The following is a 25,154-nucleotide window of genomic DNA, read 5'->3' on the forward strand; positions in this document are numbered from 1 at the left end:
CAAGCAGATAAGCTTTTGCTGACCCAGTAGAGGTCAGTGAAATCATGTGAAATGTCCTCTGTAACTGCCTCCACTCTTGGTAATCCCTTCTTCTCTCCCAGGGACACAGAACAAATCAATTGATTTTTACATGAAACGGCTATTTGCTCTGTGCCTACACCATCCATGGTCCCTCCAGATGCCAAGTACCTATGCCAAGGTTGTGTTGATACTTCGCCATCTGGTGGCCACTCTGGGAAATCCTCTAAGTAATCAAGAAGAAAGAAAACTCACTTTAGAAAGAGTGGGTGAACTGCCTTTGGGGACCTGAAGGGGAGAATGAGAATCCCAGCCTTGAGAGTTTACTAACTGCTAGGGAGGTGACCTGTATACACTCTTCTAACTGGCATCATAAAGGGCTGCACCAGGAACCAGTGGTGAGGAAAGAGTTGGCTGGGATAGAGCTTTCTTTCTTGGGCTCCAGGGGACAGAGCAAGGGGCCCAAGATGCGATGAGAGCTTACATAAGAAGAGATTGCCTTAGGATGCAGGGTCATGATATCATGGACTCAAAGCTGGAGGGGACCATGGAAGTCATCTGGTTGAACTCTCTCATTTTGTAGATGATGAAACTGAGGCACAGAGAGTAGTAATGACTTCCCCAACATCGCTAAACTATAGGAAGCCAGAATGGCATAATGGACACCATACTAGACCTGGAGTCAAGTAGACTTGGGTTCACATCCCATTTCTGGCAGTCATAGCAGTTCCTCCTTCCAAGAGTTGTTGTGAGCATCAAAAGAGATGATGGATGTAAAGTACTTTGTGAACTTTAAAGGGATGTGTAAATGTCAGTTATTATTAACCACCTTCTTTTCCCTCACTGGGATTTTTCAAGCAAAGGCTGAGTGATTAAGTATTTGCTGGATATGAGCAGGGCATTGTTCAAAGAAAAACCTTAAGTTCAAAGCCCATCTCTTAGGCAACCTGTGACCCTGGGCAATTCCCTTAACCTCCCTAAGCCTCAATTTCCTTCTCTGTAAGATGAAGGTTTTAGATTAGATCAGTAAGTCAATCAACAAGCATTTATTAAGCCCCAACCATGTGCCAGGCACTGTTCTAAGTACTTTACAAATATTATCTCATAAGAACCTCACAACAACCCTGGGAGGTTATTATCTCCATTTTGCAGCTGAGGAGACTGAGACAAACAGATGTTAAGTCACTTGTCCAAGGTCACACAGCTAATAAATGTGTGAGGCCACATTTGAACTCAGCCAGACCCAGAATTCTGTCCAATTGTGACAACAGATGGAGGAGAACTGGGGCAGAACGGGATGCAACGTCCCTTCGAAGGTCCCTCAGAACCCTGAGACATGAACTGTGACCTTGTTCTATTGGCCCAATCCTCCCCACCCAGGTCCCAGATGTTAAGCGAGTTTCTGTCCTTAGCATCACCCTGGTCAAGGAAGTGACAGCAGCCTTCCTCACCCAATCCTGGCTTCAGTTCTTTAACCTCCTGGCCAGCCCCGCTCTCCCCTGCCTGGGAGTGGATGCTGCTGCCCAGTCCTCGTTAGCTTAGATGAGTTTCAGACTTCTACCTATGGTCACCCATCCTTGACCGTTCTCCAACCTCAGATCTTCAAAAGTCTCCCAGAGGAAAGAGGAGGGACGGAGTCAATAGTCTAATGGTGTCCATGACTACAGATCTTTGGATCTTGCTCAGGAGTTGACAGAGATGGTTAGCACAGAGTTGATGAGAGGTACTGGTCAGTCTGGAGCCTCCATGTTCCCTGCCCTAGAGTCTGTTCTACAGGTGGTATTGCCACTCTGCTCCCTAGGAGCAGAGCAGTTGGTCTGAGAGGGCTTCTCTGCTTCTTTATAAGCTTTCCCCTTGTCCTGGCAGCTAAAAATGGTTCCATACTCCTGGAGTCTCAGTCAAAGAATGCCAGAGCTGGAAGAAGGGACCCCAGAGGCCATCCCACAATCCCTCATTAGACTATGAGCTCATTCTTTGAGGGCAGGGACTATCTTTTTCCTTCCTTTGTACCCTCTGTTCTTAGCACAATATAATCAAGTTTATTGGCTGATTAGTTGAATGGGGATTCATGAGTAAGAGTACTATAAACAACCTTACCCCTCAGGGTTACCCCTAGAATCTGAGGGGAGAAGTAGTGATCACCCACCCTCTGGGATACAAATGGGAGTTGAGGAAATAGCCCAGGACAGGGTGCAGGGTGCTATAGGATGATGGGTTTATATTTAGAGCTGAAAAGGACCCCAGAGATCATACAGTCCAGCCCCCTTACTTTACAAATGAAGAAATGAAAGCTCATGAGATTCATTTGCCTGAGTGATTTGCCCAAGATCTCATAAGGTATAAGTATCAGGGGTAGGATTTGAAAGCAGGTCTCTTGACTTTGCAGATTCAAGGCTCTTTCCAATGTATGGTGTTGTCCCTCTTGGGTTTCAAGCCAAAAACCAAGAGCCAGTGTGGCCCCAGGTCATGAATCTGTCAACAACCACCTCTCTCCCAGACTTTCTACTCCAGCATTGAAATGTGGAAGACATGTACCGTCAGAAGTGGTAGTGAATATGTGTGTCTATATGTCTTTAGTGATCTTGCTTTGGAAAGGACATAGGATCATACATCTATAGATAAAAGGGACCTCAGAGACCACTGAGTATAACCTCCTCATTTTGCAGATGAGGAAACTGAGGCCCAGAGGAAACTTGCCCAAGGTCGCATGACTAGTCTGATGAGGTGGGATTTGAACACAGGTGTTCCTGGCTTGAGTGTAGAGCTCTGTCCTCCAGCTACACCAGACCTTATTCTCAGGTCTTTCCATATTTCTTTGTATTTTTCATATTTATTGTTTTCATGACAATATAACAGCAGCTAGGTGGTGCAGTGGATAGAGCACTGGGTTTGGAATCTTCCTGAGTTCAAATCTGACCTCAGAAGCTTATTAACTGTGTGTCCCTCAGCAAGTCACTTAACACCCTGCTGGCCTCAGTTTCCTCTTCTGTAAAATGAGCTGGAGAACGAAATGGAAAATCACTCCAGTATCTGCCAAGAAAACCCCAAATGGGATCATAAAGAGTAAGGCGCAACTGAAAAAATAATCGACCAATGTAACATCCCAACATAGTAATATACCATAATTTATCCAGTCATTCATCTATTTATTCAACAAACATTAATGAAGTGCTTACTTTGTGTCAAGAACTGGGCTAGGTGCTGGGAAGACAAGAAACAGCACTTATGAAGCACTTATTAAGAAACTACTGTGTGCCCAGCACTGTATCAGGCCCTAGGGAGCCAAATACAAAAGGCAAACAGTCCCTGTCCTTAAGGAGCTTATGTTCTAAGCACATACCAAACAGATCCAAGCTGAGAGACTATGGAGGAAAACAGCATGTAATCATGTCCAACTTTTTCAATATGATGGTTAGTTGTGCTGAAGTGGATTTTTTTCTCCTCTTTTTTTTTTTTTTTTTTTTTTTTTTTGCTAGAAACCAAGCAATGGCTCTTTGGAAGGTGGAGGTGAGGAAAATACTCTGGGAAATGGAGGTGATATAAAAGCTATCAACTTAAATGTATTTCTGAAAGGGACAGAGTGGAAAGGGAGGGAAGAAGAAAGGAAGGGAGAAAAGATAGAGATAGAAAAAGAGAGAGAGAGAGAGAAAGGCAACAAGGGAATGCACATTCCACAAATGTACACAACTTGTACAAAGACACAAAAGTAGAGATAAGACTTTGTGTGTGGGGAGGAGGAGCCAAAGACCATTTTGGCCAGAATGTTAACTTGTTTGTGAGTAAGTGGAAGGTGATCATTCTGGAAAAACACTCTAGAACCAGATTTTATACCAGACAGGCAAGTTCATTTTTCCTAAAGGCAGGGGAGTGAAACGATAAGATATGTACTTGGGGGTTCTCAGTGTGGTAGCCATGCGTGTGGAAGTTTAAGGAAGGGAGATCATGGAGAAAAGGAGACCAGTTAGGATGGATACAGCAGCAATCCTATAGAGAGATGACAAGAGCATAGCGTGGTGGCCCTCTGAGTGCAGAGTAACTCAGAGTACCTGGGCAGGTAACTCAACCTATCAGTGCTCTAGGGAAGTCTCTAAGGCTGTAGGTTATAGAGAAGATGCTGACCAGCATTGTCCTAACCTGAAAGTTCCCTATGCCAATGAAATGGCAGCTGTACCCAATCCTTACTGGGTATCATGTGGTATCCTAAGTTTGTATTCCTTGCATTTTGTTCATTATCAGAGAATATGAACATCTTTTCACATGATTCTTAATGATTCTTTTTTCCTCTTCCAAAAACTATGTTTCTCTTGGAATTCTTACACATGAGATTTTCCACATGAATTTTGCTATGACTTTAATCCTATGAAATAGTCAACTGTGATTGAGTTACATCTAGAAACCGGTTTTGAAAAGACTGATATTTTTGCACTTTCGTCTTGATCTGATCATGACTAAGGATTCCTGTCCATGGATTGAGTTATCAGCAATGCAGGTTAGTTACTTCAATCAAATCAAGTCAGAACTGACCTGGCACGTAGGTGTAGGGGAGTGGGGGGGGGGGGGGGCGCATAGGTGCTGATGTAGGTAGGGCTCCTGAAGACTTTCTAAAGAAAGCCAGATTCTGTCTTTGGAGTATGCCAGGAGTAGGTATAGAGGAGGAGAACATGTGCTGATATAGATAGAGATCCCCAAGGGGGTCAGATTCTGTCTTTGAATCAGCCAGTAGCGTGTTTAGAGGATATTCATTAAAAACAAGCCATTATTTGGGGTTGAATAGATCATTAAACCAGAGCACTAGTAACACCCAGGCTGACGTTCAGGAAGGTTCTAGATTTGGCAGAAAAAGGCAGTGAATAGAAATCTTTGGCCTATTTATGATTTTCTCTGCACTGGACTAATTCCTCAAAGAGTTAGTGCTCCCCAAAGGTCCAGAACTAAAACTAAAGCCAGAAAGTTGTTCAGAAACAAAATAATCCTTTATATGAACCCAGGACGGGGATTATAGATCTAGAGTGGAAGGGACCCCAAGGCTCCAATACTGATTTCACAGTTTGGGTAACTGAGGCACACAGAGAGACAATGGTACAGCCAGGATTCTAATCTAGGTCCTTTGACTCCAACATCAGTGCCCTACTTCACCTATCACAGCCCCCCAGCCCTTGGCAGTGACCGGTCAGCCCTGGAGGTACGGTGCACTTCAGCAGGAAATATTCAGAAGCAAACAGAAAGTCAGGCCTGGTCCTCAAAAAACTTCGACTCCAACAGAGGAAGAAAGGGCCGGTAGACTGAAGGAGGAGAGGAGGCAGACCCTCACTGGAATGGTCTGCTCTGACACCTGGCACGTGTGAGCTCTCTGCAGTCACTGTCCAAAATCCTGCATGGGTCCAGAGGGCAAGCAGAAACAAAGGGCCTCTCCACGGTGACACAGAAACAAGAGATATCCACAAAACTTCCCAGCAAGTAGCCCAGAGAGCCCTCCCCTCTTCTCTCTCTAGCTGGTACAGACCCCAAGAAAAACTGGACAAACTTATTCAGGAAAAGGGGGGGGTGGGGGGAGGGGGAATCCTGCTTTAACAAGTGACATCCAAATAGTGAGAGTTGACTTAGTATAGTAGATCTCCAGGCAGTTGGGAACCCTGCCTCAGACACCTCCTGGCTGTGTGTCCCTGGATAAGTCACTTAACTCTACCTCAGTTTCTTAGTCTACAAAATGGAAATAATAACAGCCCTACCTCCTAGGGTTGTTGTGAAGATAGCACATAGTATTATTGTTATTACACAACACTGTCTTACACTGGACATACATGAACCAGAAAAAAAATCACTTAGTGATTATGTAGGACATGAGCAAGACCGATAGGGGGGAAATTTTGGCATGGGGGCTCCCCACTCTCTCAAATTCTGCCCCCATCACAGAAGTCCATCCCTGAGCTCCTTATCTTTTTATACCTTATACCCTCCTCCCCCCAATCTTTGAGCCAAAGACACTGGCCTCTTTGATGTTCCTCACGTGAGACTCGCCATCTCCTGACTCCAGGCATTTTCCCTGGCTGTGTTCCATGCCTGGAATGCTTTCCCTTGAAACTTTGAGCATCCTTCAAGGTGAAACCTAAGTGACATTTCTCAGCCTACTTACCCACCTATCCCCTGCCTCCTCCCCACCCAAAAGTAATTTGCATTTACACTTGTAAGTATTGTTCTCCTTCCTGCTCTGCTTCTCATCAAGTGTAACACAACCTCCTTCGATCCAAGAACTGGTGTTTTTGCAGCTGTGTTCCCAGCACCTGGCAGTGCCCAGGGCACAGCAGGCATTTAATGAATGCTTGTTAAATTGCATTGAACCAATCAATCGAGGAACCATTCTGACAAGTGTATGTGACGTTACACTGCTGTAGGCTGCCACCTCTCTAACAGGAGAGGGAGCCATATTTCCTTACACAGTCTTCAGGACCAAGATTACTATTCTTTTCATATGTATCTCTTATGGTCTTTTCTGTATATTGGTTTCCTGGTTCTGCTGATTTCACTTTGCATCAGTCCATACAAGTCTTTCCCATTTTGATCAAGACAACAACAAATGGGGGAAACAGTTTATACAATAACACCACAAAGAATCCCGATCAACACAACCACCAACCATGATTCTGGAGGACTAAAGATCAAAATCACTGGCCTGCCTCTTGTCAGAAAAGTGGTGGATTTAAAACATAGAAGGAGACATATATTCTTTGGACAGACCAATGTGGGATTTTTTTCCTTTCACCAGGAAAAAAAGTGGATGTCTTCCCATGATTGTCTGAATTCCTCTTCTCCATCATTTCGTATAGTTCAATGACATTCTATAATCTTCAAAGGCCATCCATTCTCCAATCAATGGGCATCTCATTTGTTTACAATTCATTGCTACCACAAAAAGTCCTGCCATGAATATTTTTCTATCTGTGGGGTCCCTCTCTCTGTCTTGAAGTCCTTGGGTAATATGCCTCAGAGTGAGTGGAGTCTCAGACCCATTTCTTTCTACAGATTGCCCATAGAGTCTTTATCCTTAAGCTATAGTGTTGAGAGGATTGATTCTGCATCAGTGTTTCAGCAATAGATAAATAGAAACTTTTTCATTTGGAGATATTTGGATATGAGGAGACCAGGAAACCTGGAAGCCCTGCTTGTCATTTTTCTTGTATTACTGTCTTTTCAAACAGCTTTAAAGAAGACCTGATTCTCCCCTTCACCTTCCTCCCTCTTGCAATGAAGAATCTGAACTGGATCCTGGTCTTGGACACTTTCTGGCCTATCTTGAGCCCAACTGGCAGGATCAGGAGCCTAGTAGGGAAGAAAAATGTTTCATTGAAGAAAGAGCTCTGGGTTTAGAGTCAAGAGACCTTGATTTGAATTCTCACCCTGCCATTTCCTTCTCTCATGACCAAGGGCATGCATTTCACCTGCCTAGGCATCACTTTCCTCATCCACAAGAGGGAGAACTGGAGATCCTTTCCATTGCTAAGTCTATGACCCTGTGGGTCCCAGAACTAGCTACAACATTCCCACTGTGGTCTGACCTGGACAGAGATGTGCAACTATCCCCCCCCTTGTCCTAGATATTCCCTCCTACTCCTCTCAATTCAGCCCAAGAGTACATTAGCTTTTTTGTTGTTATAGCATGCTAAAGGTTCATATTGAAACCTAAGGTCCATTTACCAAGTGGATATCAACTTACCAAGTTCTTTTCCAGAATAATCACCCACTAGCTAGGCCTCCCCTGCCTTGGGCTGTGGAAGCTGATTTCTAAACTCCAGTGTAAGATTTTACATTTATTCCTATTAAAATATGCTGGGTACACTACACATGTGTATATAAATGTACTGCATATCCCAGTGACCCTCACTCCCTCTTTTCTCCAGGTTAAAACTTCTCTAAAAAGCATTTAATCCACAAACACCACCTGCTCCACAGAGAGCAAGTGAAGGTATTGCAGTGTGAAACAGGATGAGGATAGGACTGGTGATAGTTATGGACTTCTCCCATATGGTTCCAGGGTGTTGTGTGCTGGCCAATTAAGAAGCAATTTCCTACTTCAAGGGGTGGCTAGGTGGCACAGTGGATACAGCACCAAGCTTGGAGTCAGGAAGACCTGAACTCAAATCTGGCCTCAGACACTTACTGGCTGTGTGATCCTGGCCAAGTCACTTCACCCTGTTTGCCTCAGTTTCCTTATCTGTAAATTGGGGAGAGTAATAGCATTCTCTGGTTTGTTGTGAGGACCAAAGGAGATAATATCTGTAAAACATCTGGCAAATAGTAAGCACTTAATAAATGCTTGTTTCCTTTCTTTTCATTAGAGTCAGAAATCCTGGGTTCAAGTTCCACTCATGACACTTGTAAGTTTAAAGGTAGTTTTCTTCCTACCGAACGTAATATTCCAAGGGCAGGGACTGCTTTATTTCTGCCTTTGTATTCCCAGCACCTAGCACAGAGGCACACAGCAGGTGTCTTATTAGTTATAATAATACATACATGTTGACTGATTGTGTGGCCATAGGCAAGTCATTTAACCTAAACAAGCCTGAGCTTCCCCATCTGCCCAATGGAAGTGAGAGGCAGTGTGGCTTGGTGGAAGAGAGCTGATCTCAGAGTCAGGAAGACCTGAGTTCCAGTCCTGCCTCTGACATAGGTACTGTCTGCTCCTGAGCAAACTTAAATGTAGCCTCTCACTGGTCACAAGCAGCTCCCAAGATTATAACCTGCACAGCCAGCTCCACACTGGTAGAAAGAATTCCTCAGTGGGAGCTGAAGGACCGATGAAGTCCTAAGTACAAGCCCCGAAGCACTCAGGACTGGACTTAAGGACTTACATGAGAGGGAGCCCTGCATCTGAAGCCAGGGGAGGAGGTCTGGAATCCTGGCTCCATCCCTACTCCTGTGCAACCTTGGGCTAGTGACCTGAACTCTCTGAGCCTCAGTTTCCCCAACTGCAGAATGAGGGGATAGGTTAAGAAAGGTAGATTTCACTTCTAAAACTCTGATCCTTCGAATTTGCTTATAGCTCAGGAATGGAGGACCTGCTACAGGTAAGTTTGGGCAGTACCATCTTCCCTGAGGAAGCACCCCATTTCTAATTTATGCACCCTCCTTGCCCCTCTCTTCACAGCTTCGTTGTACTCTGAAATGCAGAGGGATAGAACAGAGAGAGCTGGGGGAGTCACGGCCCATCCAGACTACAGAGACTGGAACGCAGAACTTATCAAACCCAAGAAGCTGACGAATCCTGTAAAAGCTTCCAGAAGTCACCAGGAGCTACACAGAGAACTGCTCATGAACCACAGAAGGTGAGGGGTGGGTGTGGACTCTACACCCCATTGCTTAGACCTAGGGATACCCTGAGCATCCTCAGCTACAGCCCCTGGGTTGTCATGGAGACTGGGTACCAAAAAAAAATTTGGATTTAAAGGGTTCAAGTCTCACCTCTGACATATACGAACTATTTCAGTGGTCTCGAGTTTTTTTTAATTATGTACCCCTTTCAGTTATGCATGTATCCAGGAACTGTATATTCATTCATTTATATTTTATTCACTTGTATTTATATTTTACATAAATATTTATATATTGTATACATTCGTATATTATATATTATAAATACAATATTTATATATTATTCGCTTATAATTATTATAGCTAACTAAAATGTACAGCATAATACAATTATAATTATATTACTAACAATGTTCATCACTAATCTTACACAAAAATTGAAATTAAAAGGGTGAGGTAAATATGAAATATTTTGGAAATGTTTTTTGCTTAAGAGGGGCACAAAAAACCTTTTTGCTCTAACTAAAATTATTATCAATAATTTTTTCATGAAAGCAATGGGATGGAATAGGCTTCATAACTTTTTGAAATCTTCATTAAATTCCTTGTGATACAGCAATTTCCCGCCTCAGACACTTACTAGCTGTGTGACCCTGGGCAAGTCACTTAACCTTCTGTGCCTCGGTTTCCTTATTTGTAAAATGAGCTAGAGACGCAAGTGTCAAACCACTCCAGTATCTTTACCAGGAAAACCCCAAATGGGGTCAGGAAAAGTCAGAAATGACTGAAAATGACTGAACAACAACAGTGATATGGGGATTTAAAGCTTTATTTCAGTACATGGTTTCAACATCATAGCTTTTTCAAAAGTGCCACAAAGGCTTCTGAAGGTCCCCAGAGAAGGAGGATATCACCAGTCACACTAAAACATGATCTTCATTTTTCAGTGCCATCCACCAATCATGCAAGGGCTTTTGATGGAATCCAACTGGTAAATGTCCATCTTCCCTGATGTCAATAGTTGTTCTTAGAAATCAGTCAGAAGATACTGCAATTTTATATTTTTAATGAATGGGTTCAAACCCACTGAAGATTTTTTAACACATTTCAAAATTCTGTTTTTAACTTTTAATTATATAAATATGAGAATTTAGACAAGTGACACATATCATTTTCAACAACCTAGAGGGGAGATAATAAGTACCCAGGAGAAGAGGGTGGTCCACAGTTCAAAGGCAGCAGAGTCATCAGGAAGGATGAGGACGGAGAAAAGGCCATTATCTTTGGCAGTTATGAGATCCTTGGAGATGGAGCAGTTCTCAGTTGAGAGGGCAGTCAAGTGGAATGACAGAGATGACAAACCTGGGAGCCTGGAGGGATGCTGGTGCCCTTGAAGGAAAGGGGGAAGTTTGGTAAGGAGGGAAAGATAATGATATGAGATGGGCAATGGATCTCATTCATAGTGTACTCATTCTGTTTCCAGTGAAAAATGGAAAGTAGGAGCAGTGACTCTCTCACCAGCCACTGACAGACCTGGATCAAGGTTGCGTTAACCACTGTGAGTGTGTAACAACAGTGCACCAAGGGAGGCCAGCATCAGGAGGGGATAAGAGTGGTAGTCAGTAATGGATGGGGGAAGTCATGTAGCCATGTTGGGGTCAAGTCTGTAATTGGCTACTGGAGGTGGGGGTGGTAGATGCAACCCATCTTCCCTATTGGTTGGCATCAGGCCATCCCTGGAGCTAGATGACTGTATACCTCTCAGAGCCTCAGTTCTCTTTATCTGTAAAATGAGAGTGATAGTAGTTTTCCTAGAAAAGAATATGGTAGTTGTGACTTGAAGGGCTTTCCCCCAGGAGAAGGATTAGTTTGGTTCTGTTTGGTCCCTGAGGCAAAACTAGCAGAAAATGGGTAAAAGAGGCAGGGCATTGCTAGACTTGGAGCCTAAAGAGCTGGGTTCAAATCCCACTGCTATCACACACTAACTCTGTGATTGCGGGCATCATTTAACCTCTCAGCGTCTCCATACTATTCTCAAAGACTAACTCTGTCTTTTGCGTGCAACTCTGGGCAAGGCACTTTAGTAAGTTCACAAAATAGTTTCCACACTGAGTCCCCCATGACAGTGAAACCCCAGATCCAGACCAAAAACACTAAATAAAGGCTATGTATAAGGGAAGGAATGCCAACCCCTGTTCCTTCTCAAGGACGATTATAGTTCAAGTAATGATACCACCTCCCCCAAAGATCTGACTGAGTGAAATATTTAGAGTGAGGCTATATTATCTTTTTTTAAAAAAAATTAAAATTTAATTAATTAATTAATTAAAATTTAATTAAATTTATTTATTAATTTACTAGCTGGATCCCATCAAAAGCCAAAAATATATTAATTTAAATTTAAAATTACAATAAATTAAAATAATAACATATAGGATCATTTACAATTAACTGATTTTTGCCCTGCAACTGCCTAAGTCATGGTTCTCTGTGTTTGAGCTTAGTTCAGAAGCTCAGCGGGCCTGGAATAAGTAAAGTTTAAAAATCCAGTTCTCCCGGTAATCAGTGCTCTATTCCTGACTCAAGGACACCTGCTATCCTTGAGGGATGCAGACAAACACCAGGGAGTCTGGTCTGGTATCTTTGCATCATCAAACTATCCTTCAAGGATGTCTGGTTTGCCATCCAAAGACATCTGGTCCATTCTCTGTGACCTTGCAGGTGGACTCAAACAATGAACAACATTTCTTGGTCAGAGCAGGGAAGGAGGAGCTTATTGCTAGCCCCACATTCCCAATTTCAACCAATCGTATTATCTCCCACACCACAGTCCTCCAACTGATCATTGATTTTGTCATTAGGGATATCAAGTTCTTTTAACCAATTATAACTTGCTCCCTGCCCACAAAACCCTTTTCTTTGTCCTGTTCCTTTGTTCTATCCCCCATTCAGGGTCTTAGCTTATCTGAGGCAGCTGAGGGCCTACCTATTGGGATGCCTGTGCATTGCTAGCAAATTGATCATGCTAAGAACTTTGTGTCTTAATTTTAACTGTGGCATTGAGTCAGAAGTACAGAGCCAATGAAGTCCGCTGGATAGTGGTTCTTGACCAGTTCTCCCCCATTAGAGAGAGTGACAGACAGAGAGAGAGACAGACAGAGAGACAGACACAGACACAGACACAGAGACATACAGAGAGACAGAGACAGAGATAGACAGAGACAGAAAGGCACCCAATTTCTAGAAAAACAGAAGAGCTTTGCCTGAAGCCTCTGTGCCCTAAGAAATAATTCAACTCTGGCTTTCATTCAGAGTTCAGGGAGTTTGCCATAAGCCAGCTGAGGTCATAAGCCCACAATGTCCCCAAAGAAAACAATAGGCAACAGGGAGGGCTTTTCATTGCCTCCTGCCATGCCCTCTGTGGCTTATACAAGTCATACAAAGATAGCCCTGGTGGGCAGAACAAGGAGCTCTGGAGGGAGAGGGAAGTTCAAGTCAGCTTGATATAGAGGGAAGAACTTGCTAACTGTGAGCACCTCCCAAAAGGAGAATGGTCAGTAGTGGATTCTCCGTCCCTGGAGGTCCTCAAGAAAGGATAGGATGAGATCAATCAATCAATGAGCTCTTGCGAAGTGCCTACTATGTGCCAGTTACTAAGTGCTAAACACTGGGATGTTATCGAGGGAGCTCTTTCTGGACCTCTCGTGGAGGTCCCTTCTTCCAGTGGAATCCTTTGACTGGGAACAGTCAGTTATTTCCTCACCTCGTCAGGAGGGACCACAATTCATCGGGCCTCTGGATGTCTCCAGGAATGAGGCCTTCAGACTCCTCCATTCGCAGTCACAGAATCACAAATTTTTCTTTCCTATATTTCCTGACCTCAAACCTCAATTTTACTTCTTACCTTCCTCATCTCCCTTGTTCTACCCTCTGGAGCTAGGTCAAATACATCTGATCCCTCTTCCCTTCAAATACTGGAACCCAGGCATCCTGTCCCAAGTCTTCCCTTCACCAGATTAAACCTCCTCAGCTCCTTCAAATTATCCTAGTATGGTATGATGTGAAGGTCACTCAGCATCCTGGGTGCTTTCCACTAAACTGGGATGCCCAGAAGTGAGCAGATATGATCTGATCAGAGACTGTGTCCTCTTGACTTCTAAGAACAAGGTTTCCCTTAATGTAGCCCCAGACTGAAAGAGCTCTTCTGGCTTTGAATCACATGAATGGCTTGTTTGGAGCTTGCAGTCCACTAAGACTTCAAGATTTTTTCAGATGAATTTCCATCTTGTCCTCATGAAGTCGATTTTTTTAAGCCTGAGTCAAAAGCCTGCTTTTTTTCCTGGTCATTGGACCCAGCAGCAGCAACTACCAACTTTTGGGAGTTCTAGTTCTTGCCCTAGTAAGTGGCCATTAGAGATTCAGCCTTGAGGTTAGAAAGACCTCAGTCCAAATCCTGACCACCAGCCTCTGATACATACCAGCTGTGTGACCCTGGACAAACCACTTAATCTCTTACTGCCCTTAAGAAATTCTCCAAGACAATAAATGGCAAAATATTTTGCCATTCTGCATTCGTAGACGGAGGGTTCCTATACCTATGAAATCACAAAACGACCCAAAAAAAAATAATACCATCAGAGAGGCTGCACAGCATAATGTTAGAGCTCTGGGCTTACAGTCAGACCTCGCCTCTGGTCTAGCAGTTGTGTGACTGGGCAAATAATTTAAAACCTCTGAACTTCAAGCAGTCAGCTGCCTATGATTTATCCACTAAGCCAGAGATCCTGCCTTAACAGGAATCCTGCTCCTATTTGAGGAAATAACTATCACCCTAGTTCTAATTTTCACCGTTCTTTTCACAGTGCATTTAGTTCTAGGAAAGAAAAATGCACTCCCCACAACCCCTCCAGGTGCATTTTGTGCCAGCACTAGGCTGAGCTCACATTTCTCTAGCACTCTAAGGTTTACAGCGAGTTTTCCTCTCTACACCTTGTAAGGTAAGTAGTGCAAGGCTTAGGATTCTTTACATTTTGCAGGCATGAGCTAAGGCCCAGGGAGAAGTCAGGGGTCCCGCAGCAGGGATGTCCATCCCTAAGATCAGGTGACTCCCTCCTTGCTGTCGTCTGAGTCGTCAAAGATAGGAGGGAGCAGGAAGGCCAAGAGCCTTTCTTACTTTCTGTTCATTCCACCCATCCTTATATTCAGTCCATGAGCAAGTGGGGACATTATCCTCATGACCTCACTGAGCCTTTTCAGGGAGGAAGGCCCAAGAACAACCACCCCAAAAGTACACCTTGATTGTTGGAGTAACACTCCCAAACAGGTGGCAGTCTGCAGGAAATCCCCGTTATGCCCCTGTTTTACTGACAGGCAAATAGCTTCACAGACTCCCCAAGCTCCCTTGGTGGTGGGGAGCCAGAAGCCAAAATATGAGGCATCCCCTTCATTTCTACATGTTCATCCCAAGGTCTCATTTTCACAAGGAGCAATAGGAAACCGTCAGCCGAAGGGGTAGGAAGGGAATCCAATCCAGATATTTTTTCCAGTAAGACTCTTCCCTTGTTCCCTCGCCCCCACCTGCACCCTGCCACCTGCAGAGGCCTGGGAGTGGACAGCAAGCCAGAGCTGCAGAGAGTCCTGGAGCACCGGCGGCGCAATCAGCTGCTTCGGTTGAAGAAAGAGGAAGAAGAAGCCAAGAAGCTGAAATCGCCATTTGAGCAGGAGCTCCTGAAGAGACAGCAACGACTGGAAGAGGTAGAAAAGGCCCCGAGTCCAGGACGTGTGCAGGCGAGGGGCGGCCCTGATACAGGGCAGACAAGGGGGAGAAGGGCACATGGTGGGGAGGCAAGGATCGGCCACATGGAGGCGTCTGGGCCTGGAAGGAGCTAGGCCCCGCCAGCCCCATGGGCACCTGGGATGAGGCAGCCTCTGGGGGCTTAGGGGAGATGGCCCAGGACCTTTCTGGGAAGAACATTCTGTGCTCCCAAGAATGCAGCATGTGAGATCAGGGCTCTTACTGCGTCAGCGAGTGAAACAAAACCCTCCTTTGTTAGTTAGTGGAGCTGGGGAGCCCAGCAAAGCCTGGCAAGGGCATGGAGGGCCTTTCTGAGAATAAGAACTTTGAAATAACATCTTATGTTTTACTAGAGGCTTTCCCGACAAGGTGGGGACTGCACAGACTGTTACCCCAGTTTTACTGACAGAGAAACTGAGTCTCAAAGAACCAAAGGGATCAATAGAGGAAGAGAGTACTGGGTTTTTAGCCAGGGAGCTTTGATTCAAATCCTGCCTGCTCTGCTCTGGGCAGTGTTTAACTTGTCCAGTCCTCAGTTTCTTCCTGTCTGGGTCTCTAAGGTTCCTTCCATGTAACACTAGTTCTGTGAAGCTAGAGCCTGAGGTTAGGCTTCTTAGTGGGGTTATTATTCAATTCCTCTGGAATTGGGCAGCACTATACTCACTGCCCCATGGTGCAGTGGATAGAAGCCTGGGCTTGGAGTCAGGAAAACTCATCTTCCTGAGTTCAAATGCAGCCTCAGACACTCACTAGCCATGTGACCCTGGGCAAGTCGCTTAACCCTGTTTGCCTCAGTTTCCGCATCTGTCAAATGATCTGGGGAAGGAAATGGCAAACCACTTCAAATAGGGTCTAAGAGAGTCAGACTCAGCTGAATAAATTAGGATAGGGCAAAAAGAAATCCAGATAATAGCTCCAAATAATGACAAAAATATGTTTACACAGAGCTTTAAGAGGCAGTCTTTTCTTCCTTACCACCCTGTGAGGTAGGTAACATAAACTATATAGGTCGATAAATGAGTTTAGCATCTCATGGGAAGTGTTTTACAAGCTCTAACGCAACAGATCAATGCTAAGTATTATTACCAAACTATGATTCTCATTTTATAGATGGGGAAATAGAGTCACTGGTTTTTCAGAGCTTGGTGTGGTGGAGAGAGCACTGGATTTGCTGTCAGAAGACCCAGGGTCAAATTTTTGCTCATCTCCTTTGTATTTGAATGGCCCTGCAGGAGTCACTTACCATGGAGGGGGTCTAGGTTTTATAGGGTCCTGGTTCAAGTTGGAAGGGACCTTATGCAATCCCTTCATTTTATAGGCCAAGAAAGAACTTGTGACTTGGTCAATGTCACACTGGGAACTGTATATGGTAAGTCTCAGAGGTGAGATTAGAACCCAGGGCTCTTTTCACTGACTACATTGTTGCCAAATCTACAGGAGAGTGGTATGTGGAGCTGGCCAAGGTGTTGCCATCCAACTCCAACTTCTGCATTCACATGACTTGCCCAGGTTAGGTTCAATCTCAGGTCTCCCAAGTCAAGGTCCACTAATACAGTGCTAGGCACAGAGTAAGTATTTAATAAACACCTGTCCATCAACTGACTAAGATCAAGGAATAGTCCCAGCATTCACTCCTGACATATCGACTTCTTTTTTCTTCAGATGGAAAGAGAAACCAAAAAGGAAGAAGACCAGGCACCTGAGTTTATTAAAGTTAAAGAAAATCTGCGGCGCATTGCCACAATAGTGGGGGAGGAGCAAGTCTAGCAGGTGAGGAGAGAGCTACATGGACTCCCGGAGCCTCAACCCCAGCAGCATCCACACTCACCTGTACCCCGGCATCTCTGTGTACCACATGGACATCGGCAATCAGACCCTTGGGACTCCTTCCCGGAACTAATGCTTGCTCTAAAATGCCTCGTGGTGGCTCTGGGTTCAGAACAGGGTTATTTTAATGGTCAAGGTACATGTAGCACTTACTAGTAGGAATCTTCCCATGAGGATGGCCATGGCACACTGCCAGGGCCTCTCCTCCCTTTGGGCTCACTAACATCTAATTGTCTTCTTCCTCAGTAACAACCCCCCCCCCCAGGTGTATTCTGAGCAAAGACCTGCCCACATCAGAAATTCAAGTATGTTGAAGGAAAGCGGAGGCCCCCACACAAGTGTTTTTGTCTGAAGGGAAAGTTTGAGATTTGGTAAACCAGATGTCATTGACGTTATCAGGTTGAGAGTCACAGGAGCCCCTTAGTGGCTGCTTCTCTGTGGTCTGGCCTACCTGATCCACACAAATGACCCCTGGCTTGAATCTGCCCAGGGACTGTAAGCTAGGATGTCCTGATCAGAGCTTGGCCCCATCTGGCCAAAAAAAAAAAAAATGCTGCCAAGTATTTGGAAGCCTGAGTTCCTATTTCTCCCCAGATTTGCCACCCATGGGGCTTGAGGTCATCAGCATGGAGATAATTCTTGGTGTCAGGATCAGCCTTGCCTTCTAGGGGGAAGGCATCATGCTAGGTTGTCATGACAGGTGATCACCAAGATGCCCTCCCTGCCCCTGTCCCTGCTTCCCCCCACCTCAGGAGCAACTGACCTATCGGGATCTTGTGTTCAGACCTGACTTACTAGGCTCCTTCTGACCACTCATTCCATTTACTTTTTTGCTTGCTGGGGCATCCTTTGTCTCCTTACCCACCCACCCCCCAACCCTTGGCTACTTGCACTTGCTTGACTTCTGTGCCATTTTGTGATGCCTTGTATTTTTGAGAAAACTGGAGGATGTTTCTTCCCAGGTGTCCCCACCTCTGTTGCTCCAACTGGAACCCTATATCATCATTGTTTTGAACAAAATTCTGCCCAGGAAGGGAAGGGCTGGGCAGAGGGTGGCAGAGAGAGAGAGCAGTGACAGCTGGGACCACACTTTGCTCCTTCCAGTCCCTTGCCAGAGTTAGTTCAATCTGGATGAGTCATACAAAGCCAGTGTGTCTGTTCATGCTAGCTACCCCAATGCCAGCAACCCCAGGGGCTAAGAGCTAAACCATATTTAAGCACCTCCCTAATCTAACTGCATATCAGAGGCAGACCAAAGGAAGCTTGGAGAGTACAAAACAGCTTAAAACAAAACTGTGACAGGTCCTGCACAGGGAAGAGAAAGCCCACTTCAGAGACAAGAAGAACTAGGTTCATACTGGTGCCTGGTCCTTGGCAGACCACCAGGCCCTCAGTGCCATTAAGACAAGGAGTTTCAAGGAAAGTGCCTGGCTAGGGGCACCATAGGATTGGCACCTCCTTACCCCCAGAGCCTGTGCCTCTCAAGACAGCCCAAGATTGCCTCAGGTCTCTTTTAACTGACACAGCCTGTCACTCACACTGAGCTTATCTCCTACACTAATTTTTTTTAAGAAAAAAGATTCGAGAAACAAAACAAGATCATCATCTTCCATCTTTAAAATTCCATTCTCCAGGCTTTGTGAAAAGAGATCAAAGGTAGAACTAGAGGTGAAAGATCTCTCTCCCAGCTCTAGAAGTTCAGTTAAAAAAAAAGATCTGTTGATTCATATTTTTTTGATGGCCAAGAAAATCAACCACAAGAAATCTATCAGACTGATTCTACTTTCCTACCTGACTAATTCCAGGTACAAATATTTGGTTGAATTGAATTAAACTGAATTGAATTACATCATTCCCTGGTAATGCTGGAAGGGACTTTGGAAAGAGAGTCCAATTCCCTTGGGAAAGATACACAAGGAAACTGAGTCTCAGATCAGGAAAAGCCCAGAGCCACCTGGCTAGTTAATGGTCAAGTGGGGACTTGAACTCCGATCTCTTCATCCCAAGAATATGCCCTTTCCATGAGCCCATGCTGACTTCTTGGAAGACACTCCTCTCCAATGCACCCATGCTCTCCAGGGAAGTGTGGGATAGGCAGGTGTGATCTGTATTGTGGAGTCTGCCTTCTAAAAAGGCAACTGGATGTGACCCCAGCAAGACAATGCTGACGTTTTTCACCAAAAATGATGCATGGCTCCAAAATAAAGATGAGAGTTCTCCAGTATTCTAAAGCTCACTTCAAATGTCTCTTTATTGTTCTGAGTTGATAAGGATGTGGGCCAATTGAGTAGGGCAGGAAAAGCAGGCCCAGGAAAGGGAGAGAGGATTCCAGCAAGTGGGCACGGGGAATGTCAGAGGGGAAAGGGGGCTGGGGGAGAAGCTCAGAGAGATGGAGGAAGGAACCTAAATGGTGCCCGGCATTCACAATATTATGGCTCTATCTGACCAGTGGCTCTGCCCCTGGCATCCATAGATTCTCAAAGACCCAAGAAGTAAGAAGACAAGGACTTTTCATTTGTCTGAGGCATTGTGATGGGGCAGGAGCACAGGCTCTGAGTTCACATTCTGTTTGCCCTTGGGCAAGTCACTTAATGTCTTCAGGATTTAGTTTCCTCATCTGTAAAATGAGCGGGTTGGCCTAGATGATTCCTAAGGTGTATTTTAGTTTTAGATTCATGATTCCAATATCCTAGTTTGGAAAGCTTTAAATTTGATGTGCCCAAGGTCTCCTCTCAGAGAATTCTAATGGCCTGGCTACAGACAGTATCCAGAGAAATTGAGAAACCGGGAGGTAGGTGGTCTGACCCCAGATCTATTCCATGCTGTGCCTCAACGAGACCACAGAGCATACAAGGACTGGAAATACATAGACAGAGCCCATAAATTCAGTCCAGAAGAGTATGGATAAAAGGGAGGGGGGACAAAATAAAAGGGGTGGATACAGTGTTAAGAAAGATGATGTGTATTGGGCAGAACTGCCAGAGAGATGAGACACATGACGTGACAAGCAGCTGTGGGATATACATCAGACACTGAATGAGGGCTGGAACTCAGATGAGACAATTGGGGCATTATCCCATGTCTGTAGTCCTTCAGCAGCACAGATACAACAGACTTCAGCAAGGAAGTTGCTTTCTAGAGCTGTGGTGGTATCTGCGTAGAGAGCCCATGGTGAGGAATTCCCTTCACCAATGAAGCAGCAGCTGCCTAACATTAGTGTGAGAGAGTTAGCAGAAGGCAACCAGTCAGCAAGAAGAACTTGCTAGAACATGGAACATAGGAAGCTATCAGAGGGTAACTGAGCTGAGATCCTCCTCTACCCTGCCCAGGAACCCCTCCTCCCTCAAAAAGAAGTTAGTCTAGGAATATAAGGGAATAAACAAATACAAAGAAAAATGAAACTTAGAGGAAGAAGAAATCAGGACCAACCACGTATCCCCGAGTTATAACTATGGAAACAACAATAATAATATGAGCAACAGAGTCTAGGAAACGTTGATCTGACCCAAACTCAGGCATACAAGAAGGAAACTGAGGCTTGGAGACACAGTGACTTGTCAAAGACCACACAGTGACTTGGGAGCAGTCAGGACTAACACCCAGGCAGGGACACTCTACCCTGCAGTCACAGATCACATCAGCAAAGCTGGATTACCCAGCAGCTCCTGGGCATGTGTCCCAAAGGTGGCAGGTGGCAGAGCCGTGAGCAGCACTGTCCAAGTGTGGCCACATGTCTACACATCATCTATTCCAAGAAACCACAGGGTGTGTGAACCAGGTCAAAGTAATTCAATCCAACAAAGTGTCATTGATTCCCTGCTCTATAGCACAGGACAGATAATAAGTACAAAGGAGCTGACCGCTAGCAGGAGGCAAGGGGGAAGAGCAGGACCCCAGAGAGCTGATCTGTAGGGTGATAATCTTTTTGGCTGAATCATTCTGTCCTGGACCTGTCCAGATCTGAAGACCTTTCATCACTGACCCTTGAATAAACAGAGAGCGTTTCTGTGCATAGCTGATCCTTGCCCACCTGCTCTTTGGCCTAAATTCTGACTCAAAGTCTAAGAATTTCATCACATACCAAATACCCTTCTCTCTCTCCCTCAAAAAACAGCAAGCTACTGCAGCCTCAGGCAATTAAACACAAGAAGGAAATGTTTGTAGCACTTCTCCAACTTTTCTGCATAGACAGAAAATACACACAGCACTTACATACTTTGCTAGGGTATCTCATCAGTGTGGAAGGTACTTCTCCGAACACAGACTGAAGCCCATTCATCCACACTCATCCCACCATTTCTTTTTCATGTCTTTCCATAGAGAATTCATACAGTGTGTTAAAGAGGGCCCTTCTCCTTACTCTTTTAACATCTAGGGGTTGAGACCAGCCTTAGGCTGTCCATCTGGGGTCAACTCACCTCTTCATATACACAGTTGGGAGGGACCTCAGGGGCCACTGGGTCCCACCACCCCCTCACCTGACCCCAAACCCCTTAATAACATCCTCAACAAGTGGTCCTCCAGCCTCCCTTGGAAACCTCCATGGAGGAGAGGCCCACATCTCCCTGCCATGACCCATTCCACAGTGAGATAGCCCTCATGGTTAGGACCGTATTTTTTTGCATCCAACTTAAACCTGCCTCTCTCCTTGCACACCCCTGTTCTGTCCTCTGAGGCCAAGAAGGACAAGTCTAGACAGATAGTAGGTACAGAGCACGAAAGAACATAAAAACCCACCTCTGCCATTTAGAACCTTGTTTGACCCTGGACAAGTCACTGCCTTTCCCTGAACCTCATTTCCCTCCTCTGAAGGAGGTAGACTCAACAGCCTCAAATCCAATTCTGTGATCCTCTGATAGGCCTCCTCCCTCTTCCCTTTGACAGTCCCTCAAAAACTGAAGTAGCCACAGATTCCCCAGGTCCTTCAACAGATCCTATTGACAAGGTTTTTCTTTGTCTCATGATTCTACAGAATTTGAAACATTCACCAAACAACACAGAGTGACAAATACATTGGACCAAAGGTTTACACAATACATAGAAAATCTAAAAGTCTACTGTGGCCTAACTGTCTTCTCACTCTTCTCTCTCCTAAATATAGAGGAACCTGGATGACACAGGAGACTGAAGTTAGGGAAACTTGAATTCAAATCTCCCTTCAGATAGTGTAATGCTGGGCAGGTCATTTAACCTCTGTCTGCCTCGGTTCCTCATCTGTAAAATAGGAATAACACTAGCACCTACCTCCCAGGATCGTAAAGACAAAAATGAGAGAATATTTATAAATCTTAAAGCACAGTTAGTTCATGCTAACACTTCTACCCCTTCTACCAACATGGTTATTCAGTCCTTTCAGACTCATTTGGGGTTTTCTTGGCAAAGATACTGGAAGTGACTTACCATTTCCTTCTCCAGCTCATTTACAGATGAGGAAACTGAGACAAACAGGGTTAAGTGACTTGCCCAAGGTCACACAGATAGTATGTGTCTGAGGCCAGATTTGAACTCAAGAAGATGAGTCTTCCTGACTCCAGGAACTCTATTCACTATACCACCTAGATGCCTCAAGCCAATAGGTTGGTTGTGTTTGTCCTTCATTCTCGAAGAAGACCATGACATCAAGATGATGACATTACTTGCACTTGACTTTGATTTGAGTGAGAGAGGGCTGTGCAAAGTTATCAACCTCACTTTCTTCTCCTGAGCCATCTGGGTCCAGTGGTCAGATATTCATCAAGATGATTGGAGATGACCCTGGATGCAATGTGAGACCCTGGCCCTTTCAGGCTAAGGTCTTATCACATTCTCACTTTGAGTGAGATACACCCATTGAATGAATATGCTTCTTTAAGTTACTCAAGGGATGGCCTTTTTAATAAAAAAAAAAAAATCAAACTGGGAGGGGAAGACCCTCGGGTTTCCTGGGTAAAAGAGAAACAACTACTATTTTGTTAGTAAGTCCTAGAGAGTTTCCTGAGGCATCTTATTGGGGTTATAAAGCTAGGAAAGATCAGAGGCAAGATTTGAATCCCACGTTTTCCTGGCTTCAAGTACAGCACCTATCTACTACACCACAGTGTGTGAGACTTGTTCTTGGGGGAAAATACATTTTTCAAGTTTTTTTTCATTTAGTTCAGGAGTTCTTTACATTTTGGGGTCCTAGATCCCTTCAGCACTTAGTCTGGGATATCTCTGTGTGGGTTAAAAGTCCCTTACCCAAAATTTTAAATAAATTAAGAGGCTTCTTGAGGTAAGAACAGAAAATGAATGTTTTATTCAATTCTTGTGAGAAAGGGGCATCGCTCCATCAGGATGGGGCTAATGGAAAGAGGCAGCTTACAGAGGATAAAACACCATCATATATCCTAATGCAGAGAATCCCACCTCACCCCCCCACTATCCCATCTCTCCATTGGCTGGGAGGGAGGCTTACAATCTAAGCAAGAAAACTAGACAAGACCCGGGAATGATCCATTTATCCAAACACACTTCCTTATTTAATACCTAACTAACTGCAGATGTGGCTATTCTATAACTAAAGCAAAAAGGAGAGGAGGGGGAGAAGAGGGAGCTTGCAGTGCTGATGTGACAACAGCATAACAATCAAAGGGGAGATCTGAGCAAATTCAAAGTTTCAGCTACAGTCCACAGCACTATCACAGAGAGAAGGGAGGAGGGGCCCAACTGTCCACAAGCCCTGGGTTCCTGGAAATCAGGTACTCAGAAAGACAGGCCTTATGGAAAAGAAATTTTATTTAGAAAATATAATATTCTCCCATATTTTATTATGAAAAGTCTTCCCAATATCCTTATTTTACTCACCTCTGAACCCTTTTTCAGAATCCTGCTCTTAATTAATTGAAAGAAATGCAAAATCTTCATTAGAGAAGAATGAAAATAACCAGCTAAATTCACAGATCCCCTGAGATACCCTTAATCCCCTCTGGCCCCCCTCTGATTGACACGTCTGCTCTTCTCACTTTGTTTTCTCTTACTCTTTCAACTTACATTCAGTATAATCTTTGTTTTCTGAATCTGATTCTTCTTTTCAAACTCTACAAGTCCTTATGACATTCTAATATTAAAATAAAACCACTCAAGGGCTCATTTGTATATTTTAATATTGAAATATATATATTTTTTAAGATGTCAAACCCTTTGGAAATAAAAGAATATAACCATAAGTCTGATTTCCCTTGGAGGTGGGGCAAGAAGAAATGAGAATTGTAAATTAAAAAGAAATTTTAAACTTTTTTCTAAATAGGGTTTTCTGTGGGAGGAGGGGTATTTTATTTTGGTTTTTTTTTCCCAAGACATCACAAATTAAGAGGGAAAGCCCCTCCAACTCCTGCTCCTCAGAGAGTTCAGGAGATTTTAATCCACCTCCATTCCATGGCCATGTTCAAAGTTGCCCACTCTGTGGCAGGCCAGCCCTATGCCTAGAGATTGGGCTCTGTGGCATGATATTGAGGGGCCCCAAAGACCTCCTACTACCCAAACATATCTTCTTTATTGGCTGCCTTCTGCTGCCTTACTGGGACTAGTCATGGCCTTGATAAATGTATTAGGGAGACACATTTCCCAAGGCTGGAAAAGGTCATTATTGGCCAACCCTGTGACTAGGGATTGGGCATCCAGGCATCAGGTTTCCTAGAGGAGGTAAAATTTGAGCTGGACTTTAAAGGAAGTAAAAGAATTCAGTAGGGAAGAGAAGGAGGGTCTAGAGGAGCTTCAGCAAAGGTCCAGAAGGTGAAAAGGTACAGGAAGTCCACAGAGAACACAAGTGGTCCTGTTTGGTTGGAAAGGAGTAACACAAAATAAAGGTAGCAAGGTGCCAGTGTAGAGAACTCCTTCAATGCCTGGCTAAGGGTTTAAACTTCACTTAGTAGCCACTAGGACCTCAGGATCATAGATTTAGCTGAAGGGACTCTAGAGGTCACCTAGTTTGACTCCTCATTGAACAGATACATTTTACAGATGAGGAAACTGAGAGGTTCAGTGACTTTTCCTGATTAGCGATCATGTGTCCCACTATATCTAGTGACCCCAACAATGCTTCATTTTACTCCCAACCATCTTGCCACTTGTAGCAGCAAGTACCCCAGCATACACAGGAGGGCCTGCTACACAGGTTCTTAGATCTGCTTTTCTAAAAGGAAAGCAACTTTTAAGGGGTCAACAATCTTCTTTAATCATCATATATACCGAG

General features: G+C 44.5%; 1 protein-coding gene across 1 annotated transcript in view; it reads left to right on the plus strand.

Moving 5' to 3' along the window:
- FAM107A (family with sequence similarity 107 member A) overlaps positions 1–17,462 on the plus strand; it is a 33,110-nt gene extending 15,648 nt beyond the window's left edge. The window contains exons 2-4 of the mRNA XM_072598812.1: positions 9,161–9,338; positions 14,922–15,078; positions 16,781–17,462. Of these exons, the coding sequence (XP_072454913.1) occupies positions 9,161–9,338; positions 14,922–15,078; positions 16,781–16,885 (440 nt within the window). The 3' untranslated portion in view covers positions 16,886–17,462. The remainder of the gene's footprint in view (positions 1–9,160; positions 9,339–14,921; positions 15,079–16,780) is intronic.
- The last annotated feature ends 7,692 nt before the right edge of the window (positions 17,463–25,154 follow it).

This window comes from Notamacropus eugenii, chromosome 3 (assembly GCF_028372415.1).
Source record: "Notamacropus eugenii isolate mMacEug1 chromosome 3, mMacEug1.pri_v2, whole genome shotgun sequence".
In the NCBI taxonomy this organism is placed as follows: domain Eukaryota; kingdom Metazoa; phylum Chordata; class Mammalia; order Diprotodontia; family Macropodidae; genus Notamacropus; species Notamacropus eugenii.